Source organism: Quercus lobata, chromosome 2 (genome assembly GCF_001633185.2).
Source record: "Quercus lobata isolate SW786 chromosome 2, ValleyOak3.0 Primary Assembly, whole genome shotgun sequence".
Classification (NCBI taxonomy): Eukaryota; Viridiplantae; Streptophyta; class Magnoliopsida; order Fagales; family Fagaceae; genus Quercus; species Quercus lobata.
In genome coordinates, this window is record NC_044905.1 from 25,397,928 (window position 1) to 25,411,554 (window position 13,627).

The window sequence follows — 13,627 nt, forward strand, 5'->3', positions numbered from 1 at the left end:
CTTAAAGTGATTGTATACAATCAATGTGCTGTGTATCTAAGAATTAGGCAATTTTAGATATACATTACTGTTAGTTTCTTTAAAATCTTCCTCTCTCTCCCCTTGTGTGTGTGTTAAAATACTTAGGGTACATTTGGTACACTGAATGTGGATTACAACAGGAATGATAATCTTTATTAGCAGGAATAAAAAGTGTTGTAATGGAATAATTAAATCTATTCATTAGTTTGGTTGTGAGTTGTAATATTAGAATAAAACTTATGATCTATTTTAGGAAATATCTCATTCATACAAATATATTTCCTAGAAAATAATATATTTTAAATTTTAGAGAGATGAGTTATTTTTTGATGATTTTTTATTTCCATAATTATTAGGTGGATATGGAAAGTTTATTTATTTGGAAATATATTAATGTTAGAAATTATTACATTTACTAAGAAATAGCTATTACAACCCTTTTAGAGATGAATAGTTATTATTCATTTTAAAGAATAGCTATTCATAAGGAATGACTATTCCCCATAATAAAAACATAATCAAACTATTAAATAGTTAAACCATAGGAATAACTATTATATTACAGTGCCTATTACAGTCTACCAAACGTGCCCTTAGTATTCTAAAAAAAAGTGTGATTTAGTAAGTCTTGTATATTGCACATGAAAATGACACATGTTATCTTTTTATTATTAGTTGTATTCTTATGCTACAATTAAATTTGTAGTCAAACTTTTTTTTTTTTTTTGGGAGAAACATTTGTTGTCAAACTTTGTTCAAATAAAATAGGGACAATTATATGTTACATTTATTGTTCATGTAAAGCATACACATTATGCTCCACCTCTTGAACTAAGAATTCTAGATAATTTTAATCCTCAACTTCTATCTCAATAATAAATCCCCCCCACCCCCCCCCCCAAAAAAAAAAAAAAATATAACTCAATAAATTTGGGAATGCATACAAATTAAATTACAACTATGCCCTCAAAGTAATAAGGAATTTTAATTGTGCCTCTTTATTTTAAAAATTTTTTATTTTAGTTATTGACATTATATATATTAGTGTATAACCTTATGCATATACACAGGTACATTTAAAAACAATTACGAATACACATATATGAGTTCAAATTATACATAGTGTTAGAGTTACAATTTACACATTTTTTAAGCCATGAATTTCTAATAAATGTAATGATTTCTTATTATATATATATATATATATATATATGGATTGGGTTCAACTTAAACCTAGTGTAACTCTAAGTAATGTTACACCATTCAATAACTTGTTATATACGAAGATAATGTAATCTAAAAGTGGATTTGTCAAAATTCACATCCAATTAAAAAATATTGAGTAGTGTAACACTAGTTAAAGTTACACCAGATGTAACTTGAACCCATCCCTATATATATATATATATATATATACACACACATATATAATTTAGAATCTAATTGGATTTAAACTCTTTGGTTTTATACTCAATAATTTACTTGCCACAAATTTTTTTTAAAAATTAGATAGGATAGGTGGCGCAAAATTGAACTCCAATTGAAATCCAAATTAGAATTTAATTGGATTTAGACTCTTTCCATTTTTGTACTTAATAATTCACTTGACACAAAAACTTTAAAATTAAATGGGACTCGTGGTGCAAAATAGGACTCCAATTTAGAATCTAATTAAACTTTCTCTAAGTTATGGATTTAACTATATCTGTATTACTCATAACAGGATTCCTTATTTGGGTTTCATTATTTTACGTACTAAAATATCATTACACAAAATTTTAAATTTTCTAAAATATCTCTATCTTTTAGTTAAATAATTTTAAATTTAAAATCAAATTGGTTAAAAGTGTAATTTACTAATTTTTTTAAAAGTTCCTAAGTTTTTAGGCTTTCAAACTTTTATCAATTCTCACATAGAGAAAGATCCTAAAAATTATGACACTATCTCTATCTCATTTTTAAACATTATTTCACTAAACTCAAAAAAAAAAAAAAAAAGATTCTAATCGCACACTTAAATCGCGTGTGATGAGGCTAATATATAGATAACATTTTACTTTGAACGATTAATGAGGTCGGCATCAAATGCTACCAAAATTGGTCACATATGCTAGTTGGTTCAATAAAATCAAGTATTACGGAATTTCAACCTCCTAAAAGGGAAAATTTTGGGAGGTTAAAATTGTTCTTGCTGTTGGAGGCAAATTTTGAAACTCAAGGGGTTGTTAGAGGTTTTTTAAATGCAAAGTTGGTGATGGTAGCAATATTCACCTTTGGTAAGAATTGGCATCCCATGGGATGCTTAGTTAATTAGCTATATATTTGATGCTTAGGCTATATTTGCAACATGCGGTTATCCTTTTGGTATAGAACTCTTGATCAGAGGCTTATGCATTAGGACTGTCAGCCTATTTAGATTTGTGTTGAAGATACATTGGTTTGGAATCCTACTACCAATGGTTGCTTTTCTTGCAAATCAGCTATGAGATATAGGAGTGCTGAAGTAAACTGGAATAAGTTGGTTTGGGATACAGCTATAATTCCTAAGCGTGGCTCACCTTGTTTACTTGTACCACACACTCTACCTCCTATATAAAGGTACTCATGTATATTTTATTATTTGAGAAATACAATGCACTTATTCAATATTTCTAACATAGTATCAGAGCCACTGCTCTAACTTTCTTGTGTCTTGTAGTTTTGTGTTTGTCAGTATTTTCTGTTGCCTCAACTTTTCCGGTCAATAATCCTTTTTAATGCCCTCTCTCGGCTGCTTTGTCGTTGTCAGAGGTTCTCAGGGCTGAATCTCCGCTGCCAAAAGCCCACTCTCCGCCGCCAAGACCATTGCCTTCGTCGGATTTGTCACTTCTGACCTTCGATTAAGACACGTGCGAAATCATCATGTAGACCGTCAACCGATCTACTCAACACTGCCAGAAACATCCCCATCAGAGCATCCACGTGCTGCCACGCGCCGCTCAAAGTTTCAGCGAGTTCACTCCATGCGCCACTAGGTTTCCTGCTGACATCATCTCTAACGTTATCATTGCCACATCAGCCTCAATGTAAGCCTTAGCTAACGTCATCCTCCACATTATTGCTTACGTCATCACGCCGCATCATCGCCACTTAGCACCTAGTCAGCTACTTACATCAGCATTAGTCAACTGCTTATGTCATCTTGCTAACATCATCACCGTTGACCGCACTGTTGACCATTGACTTTGACTTTGACCGTTGACTTGCTCGTTGACTTTTTGCAATCCAGGTGCTCCTAATTCAGTTTTTTAAGTAGATTCCATTTTTGCATATTTTTCTTCTAAATGAAAAGTAAAGAGAAGTATTCTTATTATTGCAACAATCGTCACCAACAATCTACTAAACATTTTTATAATTTTTGCAAATGTCTTGGCCATAATATTGAGACTTGTTATTATCACAACAAATCAGCTATTTTCATTTCTGCTACTACTGTTGCTAACATTGAGAGTATCCAACCAATGGCTCCCATCTCTGCAAAGTCCAAGTCTTTTGGATCCACTATCACCATTTCCACAGTTGACCTTCAAAACATCATCGCTAACACCATTCGTATGGTTGGTAATGCATCTTATTCCTCTTCTCTCTCAGTTTTATTTGGTATGTCTCATTCTTCTTGGGTTATGGATTATGCTTTCTACAATCACATGACACCTCACTCGTTCTTATTTTCTCAACTTGAACCTATACCACACCCTTTTGATATTTACACAGCAAATGGTTCCACAATGTTTGATCATAATATAAGTTTTATCTCAACCTCTAATCTCTCGATTTCTGGGGTCTTTAATGTTTCGAACTTTTCTTACAATTTATTTTCAGTGGGACAATTAGTTGAGTTGAGTTATTGTATTACCTTTGATTATTCTGGGTATACTATGCAGGATTCGAGGACAGGATAGGAGCTTGGGATCGGTCCCAAAGTTAGGTGTATGTTTCCCATGGACAACCTTTGTCTTCCACCTGCTGCTCTTGTTTCTGTTGCTGTTGCAACTGCTACAGTTTCTTCTATTCCTTCCATTGCACTTTGGCATACCCGACTTGGTCACACATCTTCCTCTCGGGTATAACAATTGGCTTTTAGAGTTTTGTTAGGTTCAATGTCCACAAAAAATTTTGATTGTGTTTCATGTTAGTTAGGAAAACAACCAGTTTTGCCTTTCAATACTAGTGAATCAATATCAACTGATATTTTGGACCTAATTCATTCTGATGTCTAGGGGTCTTCTTCTGTCTCTAGTATTGGTGGATCTCAATATTTTGTTGTCTTTGTTGATGATTATTCTCGCTATAGTTGGATTTTTCATATAAAACATTGTTTTGAATTATTGCAAGTATATTGTAATTTTGTAAAAATTGTTGAAACTCAATTTTCCAAACGCATCAAAATTTTTCAATCTGATAATGCTCTTGAATACACTTAATATGCTTTCCAAGCTATTTTGCATTCCTATGGCACTATTCATCAACTAACTTATCTGGGTACCTCTCAACAAAATGATAGAGACGAACGAACTTGTCAGTGGCTATGTTACAACGTGGAAAAAGGTTAATGTAGGAATTACAAAATAATATTTCACCGAATTAAATTCTATGCATGCAAGCCTACAATAAATCATTGTCTCAACTAATAGCGTTATGACACATCCGTAAATTTAAATTGGACCAATCAAAACTAATTATTCTTAATCACAAATGGATGGACTTAATTCCTATATTTGCATATTAATTGTTAAAATTTAATTTCGTGATAATTTTTTAATATGAATGTCCGATTGAAGCTATGACCTATCGTTTTGATTGTTATGCTTTCATAATTTATCTTACATATGCAATTGGAGATCAAATGGTCAAAATTACATTTTTACTCCTAGGATGTGAAATGACCATTTTGCCCTTGAATGAAGTTAAATGTGAGTTGCAAAATGGGGTATTTAATTTTTTTTTTTTTTTGGTTGATAAAAACACACTGAAACTATTATTATAACAACATCACAATACAGATACATCCTGGATAAGAGCTTGTTGAATATATGCAACAAGGAATCTCTTCAATCCAAATTACATCATTGACAAGGTTTTGAGCTTGTCTTGCTAGAATGTGGGATGGCTTATTGCCAGTCTTGCATACATGAGAAAAATTAACAACACCAATTTCATAAAATAACACAAAAAAGTAACATAAAATCATAAATTGCTTGTTCTCTTTACATATAAGCTTATAAATCTTATTCAGAGCAAGATCTCTAGTCATAGATAATGCACACCATCTTGAACGAGAATGTTTTAAGCTTCCATGCGGATAATGCATCGGATAGACTGTCCTTTCAGCAAGTAATCAAACGCTTTGTTGATCTCCGAGAAAGGGACTGAGTGAGTGATAAATTTCTCCACTTCCAACTCCTGCAACGTCAATTAATGGAGTCAATGACTAAGTATATAAAAAAGAAAAAAAAGAATTACCTGGTCCTTATGTAAAAGTAACTATCACATCTTGTAACGACTCTCCATAATAATATAAAATTGCATTCATTTAAAGTATGTATATTTCATTTCGGATCAGGTTAATGTATGCTCTAAGGATATATGTTAACCATTCATTTTAAGAAATTTTATATGGGAAATTGAAAAAACAATCAAATTAGTTAATTATTTTTTCATTTTTTCATTAAAAGATTTCTAAAATGATTTACTAACATATGTCCTTAGGACATACGTGAGTAAAACTCATTTCATAATAATCAAAGAGAGTTGCACTTTGCTTATTCCATTTTCAGTTGCTTATATATAAAAGATACGTGAATTGACGAGAACGACGAAATGGTTCAAGAATTGAAACATAAGCTTACCTTTTTCATGTACTTTTCCACCTGTGTAGGAAGATCAGTGCGGGGCTTGTAATTGCCAAAAGCAGTACCCTTAAGTGTCCTCTCATTCAAAAAATTCATAGGATGAGTCGTAAATGCGTCATCGTTACCTGGTACTCCAACAAGTACTGCAACACCCCAACCCTGAGAAAAATAAAATTTTATTGTCTGTGGAAACGTAATGGGAGACTTGGAAGCACTTGTATAATAAGAGAACATAGCTATATAAATTCGTTAAATCATTACATCATGAACGCATTCAAATGCTTGGATCATGGCCTTGAAGCTTCCAGTACATTCAACAGCCCGATCCACTCCTCCATCGGTCATCTCAGCAATCACCTATAATTGAGAAGGCATAACCCTCATTAGTTTCAAAAGGGTGAGAAGTGTAAACATTTTAAACAGAACATATAGAAAAAACCCAAAATACATGCGAGTCATGCCAACTGATTAATCACGAAATAGCAAGTAATGGCGTCCAAACTAACCTCTTGAACTGGCTTGTCATGATCTTTTGGATTCACAAAATCAGTAACACCAAACTTTTTGGCTGCCAAAGAGATTAAGAATCAAAACCATCTCCCACATGTTAATAGGAATATATATTTATGTATACCATTAATGACTCACCCTCATTGAAACGACCAGGGTTCAGATCAACACCAATGATTCTTCCAGCCCCAGCCATCCTTGCGCCTTCACAAGCCTAAAATATCAGCACAAGATTAGAGATACAGAAAACCATTCTAATCCTTTTGCAGTTGCCAAAAATTATAGAACATAGCAAAAAAGAAAACTCACTGCAAGGCCAACAGTACCCAATCCAAAGACGGCTACAGATTGACCCTTTTCGGGTTTTGCAACATTCAAAGTGGCACCCATACCTACAGGTATAAAAACAAATAGATCGATGGAAACTAAAAATTAGTACGAATATTATCACTGATGTTGTTATTATTCTTGAAAAGAACTCCTCCAGACCTGTGGATACTCCACAACTAAGTACACAAACTTTGTCAAGTGGGGCTTCAGGGTTGATCTTGGCAGCACAGCCAACATGAACAACAGTGTATTCGCTAAATGTGGAGGTGCCAAGAAAGTGGTAAATGGGCTGTCCATTTTTGGAGAATCTTGTCTTGCCATCATTAAGCATAACACCCCTATCAGTATTGAACCGAAGAGTTTCACACAAGTTGCTCTCCTCTGAATGACAGTGGCGGCAATCCCCACATTCTCCAGTGAAGCACGGGAGAACATGGTCTCCTGGTTTGAGCTCAGTCACACCTTCTCCTACACTCTCCACCACTCTGAGCAACAACAATACAATCAATTAGTACTTGTTCATACCACTAAAAAATTATTACAATTTTCAATTGTATTCTGCAGAGAGAGGAATTAAAAACTAATTCAGTTGAATGTTGGAAATAAACTTAACTGAGGAAGCATTATATTTAATTACTTAAGACTCTCATAACAAATAGACTGCCAGTCAAAATTTAGAGTGAATACATACCCTCCAGCTTCATGACCCAATATACGAGGAAACAACGGTGTCTGCCCCTGCAATATAAAGGACATTTTAGTTTCAACTATAAAATCAACCGCGCCAGTCTAATTTTACCATTCAAACTGTAAATACATTCATCAAATCCTGTTTATAAATTACATGGAGATAGCGTGGCTAACTTCGACCATTTGTTTCCCCACATTAATACCAAATTAGATTTCAAAATTAATGAAGGATCAATTACAAATATAACTGCATTTACTACTTTGCAATAATTCAATATGTTAAATTTTCATTTGCATAACCATGTCGCACATTTGGCGCGATTATCACTCCATAAGTATAAGTACTTGTAGAGTGTGGGGAAAGAGCTGGGGTTCAAGTCTCCAAAAAAATTCACTTGCATAGTATGGAGTTTTTGACTAATACCATGTACTTGGCTCATCAAGCTTTAAAAAAGAATAAAATAAAATAAAAAACCGAAGTTCCTTCCAAAACTTGATACACAATAAAAAAAAAAAAAATGTTATACTACTATGTTTATTGCTCTTATTATATTGAGATACCTTTCTCTCAAAAATAAAAAATAAAAAATCATGCACCTTTCTTATTAAAATATTAATCATAAATGTAAAAAACTATATGTTAAATTCTACAAGAATTTCCTATAAAACTCCATATTTCTATTGTCATTTATGTTTGAAGAGATATTCTTGTATTTAGAGAAGTCTAGATCAATGATATGAAAAGGAAAAAGTTACCACCATTTTCTCTTCTTGTATTTGGAGAAGTATATAATAAATAGAGATGAAGAGAAAAAAGTAACACCGCTTTTTGTCCGGCCCCTTTGTTATGAAAAATAGTTACTGTCCCTTTAAAAAATTTGATCTTTAATAAAGTCTTTAAAAACATCATCAAAATCTTTGTGTCTCTCCATTCCAAAGCCAATATACGTAGTTATAATAAATGCCTATTAATTACCACTAATATCTATTCTCATTCTTTTATTAAAAAAAAAAACAGATATATATAAGTAATGTTAATGAGTGCCCTTAGGGCACTCGTATATATAATAATAATAATAGGTGAAACTGAGAAAAACTCAAATTAGAATTTCAAATTATAGTTTAAATTTTGCGCCATGTGTCATAAATTATTTATTCTTTTTTTTTAGAAGGATAAATTATTTATTCTTAAAGAGTTTATTTCTTAATCTTATAATAAAATGTGAGATCACATCATAAATATTCATTAAAGTGAGTTATTAAGTACAAAAACCAAAGAGTCTAGAAACAATAAATCGTAAAAAAAATAAAAAAATAAAAAAGTGCTTCACAATATATATATATATATATATATATATATGTATATATATTTAAATGGACAATTTACATTTTATACCTAATAATATTTTTACAAATTTTTTTAAAGAGTTAATAAAATATAAAAAATGACTATCAATAATATTTAAATTATATATATATATATAGGAATTATATTATACATCTTATTGTATATCTTTAAATGTGTCTATACATATGCATGAGGTTACAAGCTAGTATATAATAATATGTAAAATTGAGAGAAAATCTAATTAGATTTCAAATTGGAATTCAATTAGAGTCTAATTTTGCGTCACGTGTCCTATCTAATCTAAGTTTTAAAATTTTTGTGCCAAGTGAGTTAATTTAATGTAAAACTTGGATTTCAATTAGAGTTTAATTTTGTGACATGTGTCCCATCTAATCTAAGTTTTTTAATTTTTATACCAAATGAGTTAATTTAGTGTAAAAAAAGAGAAGTCCAATATAAGTAAACCATAAAAAAACATAAATTTTAAATGATTTTATATTTATGAGTTTTTTTTTTTTTTTTGGTAGAACTAAAAGCAATTCAAGTTTATAAGTCATCTATATATATATATATATATATAGTAAAGCTGAAAGAAAATCCAGTTAGATTTTAAATTGGATTTCAATTAGAGTTTAATTTTACAGCGTGTCCTATTTAATCGAAATTTTTTAATTTTTGTTCCAAATGAGTTAATTTAGAGTAGAAAACAACGAGTCCAATATAAATAAATCATAAAAAACATAAACATATATCTAACACTATATATAAAATTAGAGTAAGAGAGAGTTTGAATGATTTTATATTTATGAGCCTTTTTTTATAACTAAAAAAAATTCATTTGGCACAAAAATTATATATATATAAATATATATATATATATATCTATAAATATATATATATATATATTTATATTAATAGGTAAATTTTAGAGAAAATTCAATTAAATTCTACAATTGAAATCCAATTTTACGCTATATGTCCTAAATTATTTATTTTTAGAGAGAGTTTTATTTCTTAATTTTTGAATTAAATGTAGGACAATATCATAAATATTCATTTAAGTGAGTTATTGTATACAAAAATCAAAGAATCTAGAATTAATGAACATAAAAATATTTTTTTAAAATGGACAATTTACATTTTCTACCTAATAAGATTCTTACAAGACTTTTTAAAGAGTTTTAAAAAATATATAAGAATGACTATCAATAATATTTAAATTATATATGTAAGATTATTATATTATGCATCTTAATGTGTATCTTTTAAGTATATCCATGCATATGCATGGTGTTACAAGCTAGTATATATTAATAGGTAAAACCTAAAGAAAGTTCAATTAGAATTTGAAATGAGAATCCAATTTTTTGCCATATGTTTAAATTTATGTGAGGATCACACCATAATTATGCACTTAAGTTTTTTAATTTTTGTGCAAAGTGAGTTAATGAGTGCAAAATACTAAAAATCTAATATTAATGAATTATAATATAAAAATAATTAAAAAAAACCAATCACATATACTCAATAAAAATCACCGCACAACAAAGATCATTATACGTTTAATCTTATTAAAAAAATTTTAAAAAAAATCATAAGTAGTATTAAATTTAGGTAAGAATTTTAATATGTGACTAATTACGTTTACTTTTAAAAAAATTGACTAATTATTTATATTTTTATGTTCAAAATTGTGTTAAATTTTAAATATATCTATATGTATGCATGTGTTACATGATATTTTTTTTAATAATTTAACTAATTATTTATATTTAATAATAAAAATTGTATTTAATTTTATATGCATCCATGCGTTTGTATGAGTTACATACTAATTCACTAAAAAAAGACAATAAAAGGAGAAAGAGGAATTTTGGTAAACTAATCCAAACGAAACTTCTCATAAAGAAAAAAGAATTAAACTTGATCAATAGTTGATCGGCCCCTGCAACTTTTTTATAAGTACCTGTTATTCCTATTTTATGTTTTGCTCTTTTTGATCAAGAGAAAGAATTACGGCCTTTTGAAACGATTATTGTCTAAAAAAATTGCAATATGTTATTTTACACTACTCTTGCAAATGCTTCTATTCTTAGTAATTAATGGGCTGACAGTATGATAATTTATTCAATGGATTGCCCTTAATATTAACTTGGTCAATACCACCATTTAAAATTAAAAAAAAAAAAAAAAAAACTTTTTTCCCAACATGGAATTTCCTATTTGTTATTTATGTTAGTTAATAGGCATTTATAATGAATGTACCAAATATCCTTATATCCTATTTAAGAAAAATCTGATGTGGCAACATGGGGTTTTATGGGGAATTGTTAATCTAAAAAAAAGTATTATATGAAATCCGTTACTTTAGCTTCCCAAAAGTAAACATCAGAGTGGCAGAGTGCGTTGAAGAGAATCTTGATGCGGACTTCATTTGCCTGAGGTGGTGCCACCTCCACTTCTTCAATCACTAATGGCTTTCCAGCCTCCCACGCCACCGCGGCTTAAATAAAACAAATACCCCCAATTTAGTCTACTAATTCCAATAATAAAACATCAAAATTTTATTAGAAATAACCAAAATTCAAATGGTCATTCTTCATTGTAACTATCAAATTATTAAAAAATTATATACATAAATAAAATGTCCAGAATGATAAAAGTTCATTAATCTATAATATTTGTCAAGAGTCTTATAACTCAACTAGTTGACAATTGACTTTAAATCGCGCATCTCATCTATCAAATTATTCAAAAAAGTTTTTATCACAGGATTAACCAAAAAAAAAAAACAATTGAAAATTTATTTCTTTTATATTAATATCTTTCAACAATAACAGAAGCTGATCACAATCCACGAAAAAAAAAAAAGGCAATTCGTCTGAAACAGTCTGGATATATACAAATCGGAGAGAGAATAATAAGCCATAAAAAGGATCAACTCACGAAAACGCAAACACCAAAGCATGCATAGAAGAAGTGCATGTCTCTAAACAACAAAACTAAAAGGTGATCAATTTATGAAAGAAAGAAAACAAAGCCAACAAACAGAATAGCTGCATAAGATCTAATAAAAAAATCATCATAGACAGAAACCAAAGCCAACAAACAGAATATGTGAATGACAGTGACTACTGATCACTGAAACTATCATACTGAAGTTACTGAAGTATATATATAAAGCCAACCCCACTTCAGAAACAGAGAAGAACCCAACTACAAAAGCATGGTCATATTGAGAAAAGGAAGAGTGTGGTCAGTGGTGGTTCACCTCTGCACTTAATGACCTGACCGGCTGTGCTTGGCATGGCTAACTTGGATGATGACGACTGTGATTAATGTCTGGCTGAAATTAGATCACTTTTGTTTTGAATGTTTGTGCCCTGATTTTGTCTCTGTGATGGTACTTATACTGCTTGGTCTTCACTTATTATGGACAGTGCTACCAAGATTTTATCTTTTACCTGTAAATATCTAAATAAAGACGAACTATAATCCATTTTGGATATATTTAGACTATTTATGACTCAATTAAATCTAATCCATTTTAAAATAGACAAAGTTTGGCTAAAAGTTGGTTAATGATTGTAAGATAAAATTTGTCTAAATCACGTGTGTTGACCTAAAATTAATAGTTGTAAATAATCACCTAAGTTTGGTTTAGTAAGTCGTGTGTGCATTGCACGTAACAATGATACATGTCATATTTTTATTGTTAACTATGTTTATACCTAAACTTTGTTCAAATAAAATAGATACATATTTAGATTTTAGTTCTTGACATTATATAGCATTTTACTTCGGACCATTTACCCATTACCAGTTGGTCATCAAATGCAGCTGAAGTCGGTCACATATGCTAATTAGTCCAATAAAATGATCATGTCCATATGCTAATTAGTACAATAAAATGATCATGTCCATGTCAATTAAATAGCCTATTTAAAAAATAATAATAACAAAGTCTCTATATATAAAAAAAATTACATAAAATTAAATACTTTTTTTCCAATATTTTCTGGACATTCAAATGGAATGCCAAGAGTTTTAATCAACATATCAACCTAGAAATAAAATATCCAGTTACAACTAAATAATCTCAACCCACCATACTTAACCACAAAAACAATCACTTCCTATATACTAACAATAAAAAATAAAAATAAAAATCAATTAAAAAGAGAGTTAATCTATGAGAGACGGTGCCCTGGGCCCTTTGGCATTTTATTGGGCCAACCCCACATAAACAGGTGGAGTCGTGTTGGTGCCCCCCAAATTGATTGACTATATTCCCCCCCCCCCCTAGATCGAGGGGTTATATAAAGTCACCACTTATTTTATTAAAATGGAAAAATAAGAAAGTTGTTAATACTGTATTTTGTTCACTCTCATTTTGTATGCCAAATACCAATTTTAAGCCAAAAATTGCAAAAATTATAATTTTGATTCTGGGATCAAGGGAATGCTAATTGTAGTTTGATTTGTCCCAATTGAATGTCAGTTTACCAATTTTGAGTGTCTATGGAAAAAATGACCAAAATGCCCCTAATAATCAAAATTTGGTGTCCAAGGGAGAACATGGTCTCCTAGTTTGAGCTCAAACACACCCTTGCCTACACTTTCCACAATTCTAAGCAATAACAATACAATCAACTAATACTTGTTCACGTAAGTAAAAAAAAAACTATTTGAAATGTGCTATATTGTCCCTAGCAAGTATTTAGAACCAAAACAAGCTTTTTACAGCTTAATCAATTTTAACCTAAACTAAACATACTAGTCCAATTATAAATGACTTAACCAATTTCCAAACAAAACAAGCTACACTATACAAAGC

At 30.2% G+C, this 13,627-nt stretch overlaps 1 protein-coding gene across 1 annotated transcript; it reads right to left on the reverse strand.

Annotated features, from left to right (window-relative positions):
• Positions 1 to 5,346: 5,346 nt before the first annotated feature.
• LOC115975077 (alcohol dehydrogenase 1-like) lies at positions 5,347 to 13,497 on the reverse strand. Its single transcript, XM_031095723.1, has 11 exons — positions 13,476 to 13,497; positions 12,062 to 12,100; positions 11,157 to 11,293; positions 7,444 to 7,490; positions 6,912 to 7,237; positions 6,732 to 6,814; positions 6,561 to 6,636; positions 6,419 to 6,480; positions 6,174 to 6,269; positions 5,910 to 6,071; positions 5,347 to 5,463 (listed from the first exon to the last, which is right to left on the reverse strand). The coding sequence occupies exons 2-11, from the start codon at positions 12,096 to 12,098 to the stop codon at positions 5,347 to 5,349; spliced, it is 1,143 nt and encodes a 380-aa protein (XP_030951583.1). The 5' UTR covers positions 12,099 to 12,100; positions 13,476 to 13,497.
• Between the last annotated feature and the right edge of the window lie 130 nt (positions 13,498 to 13,627).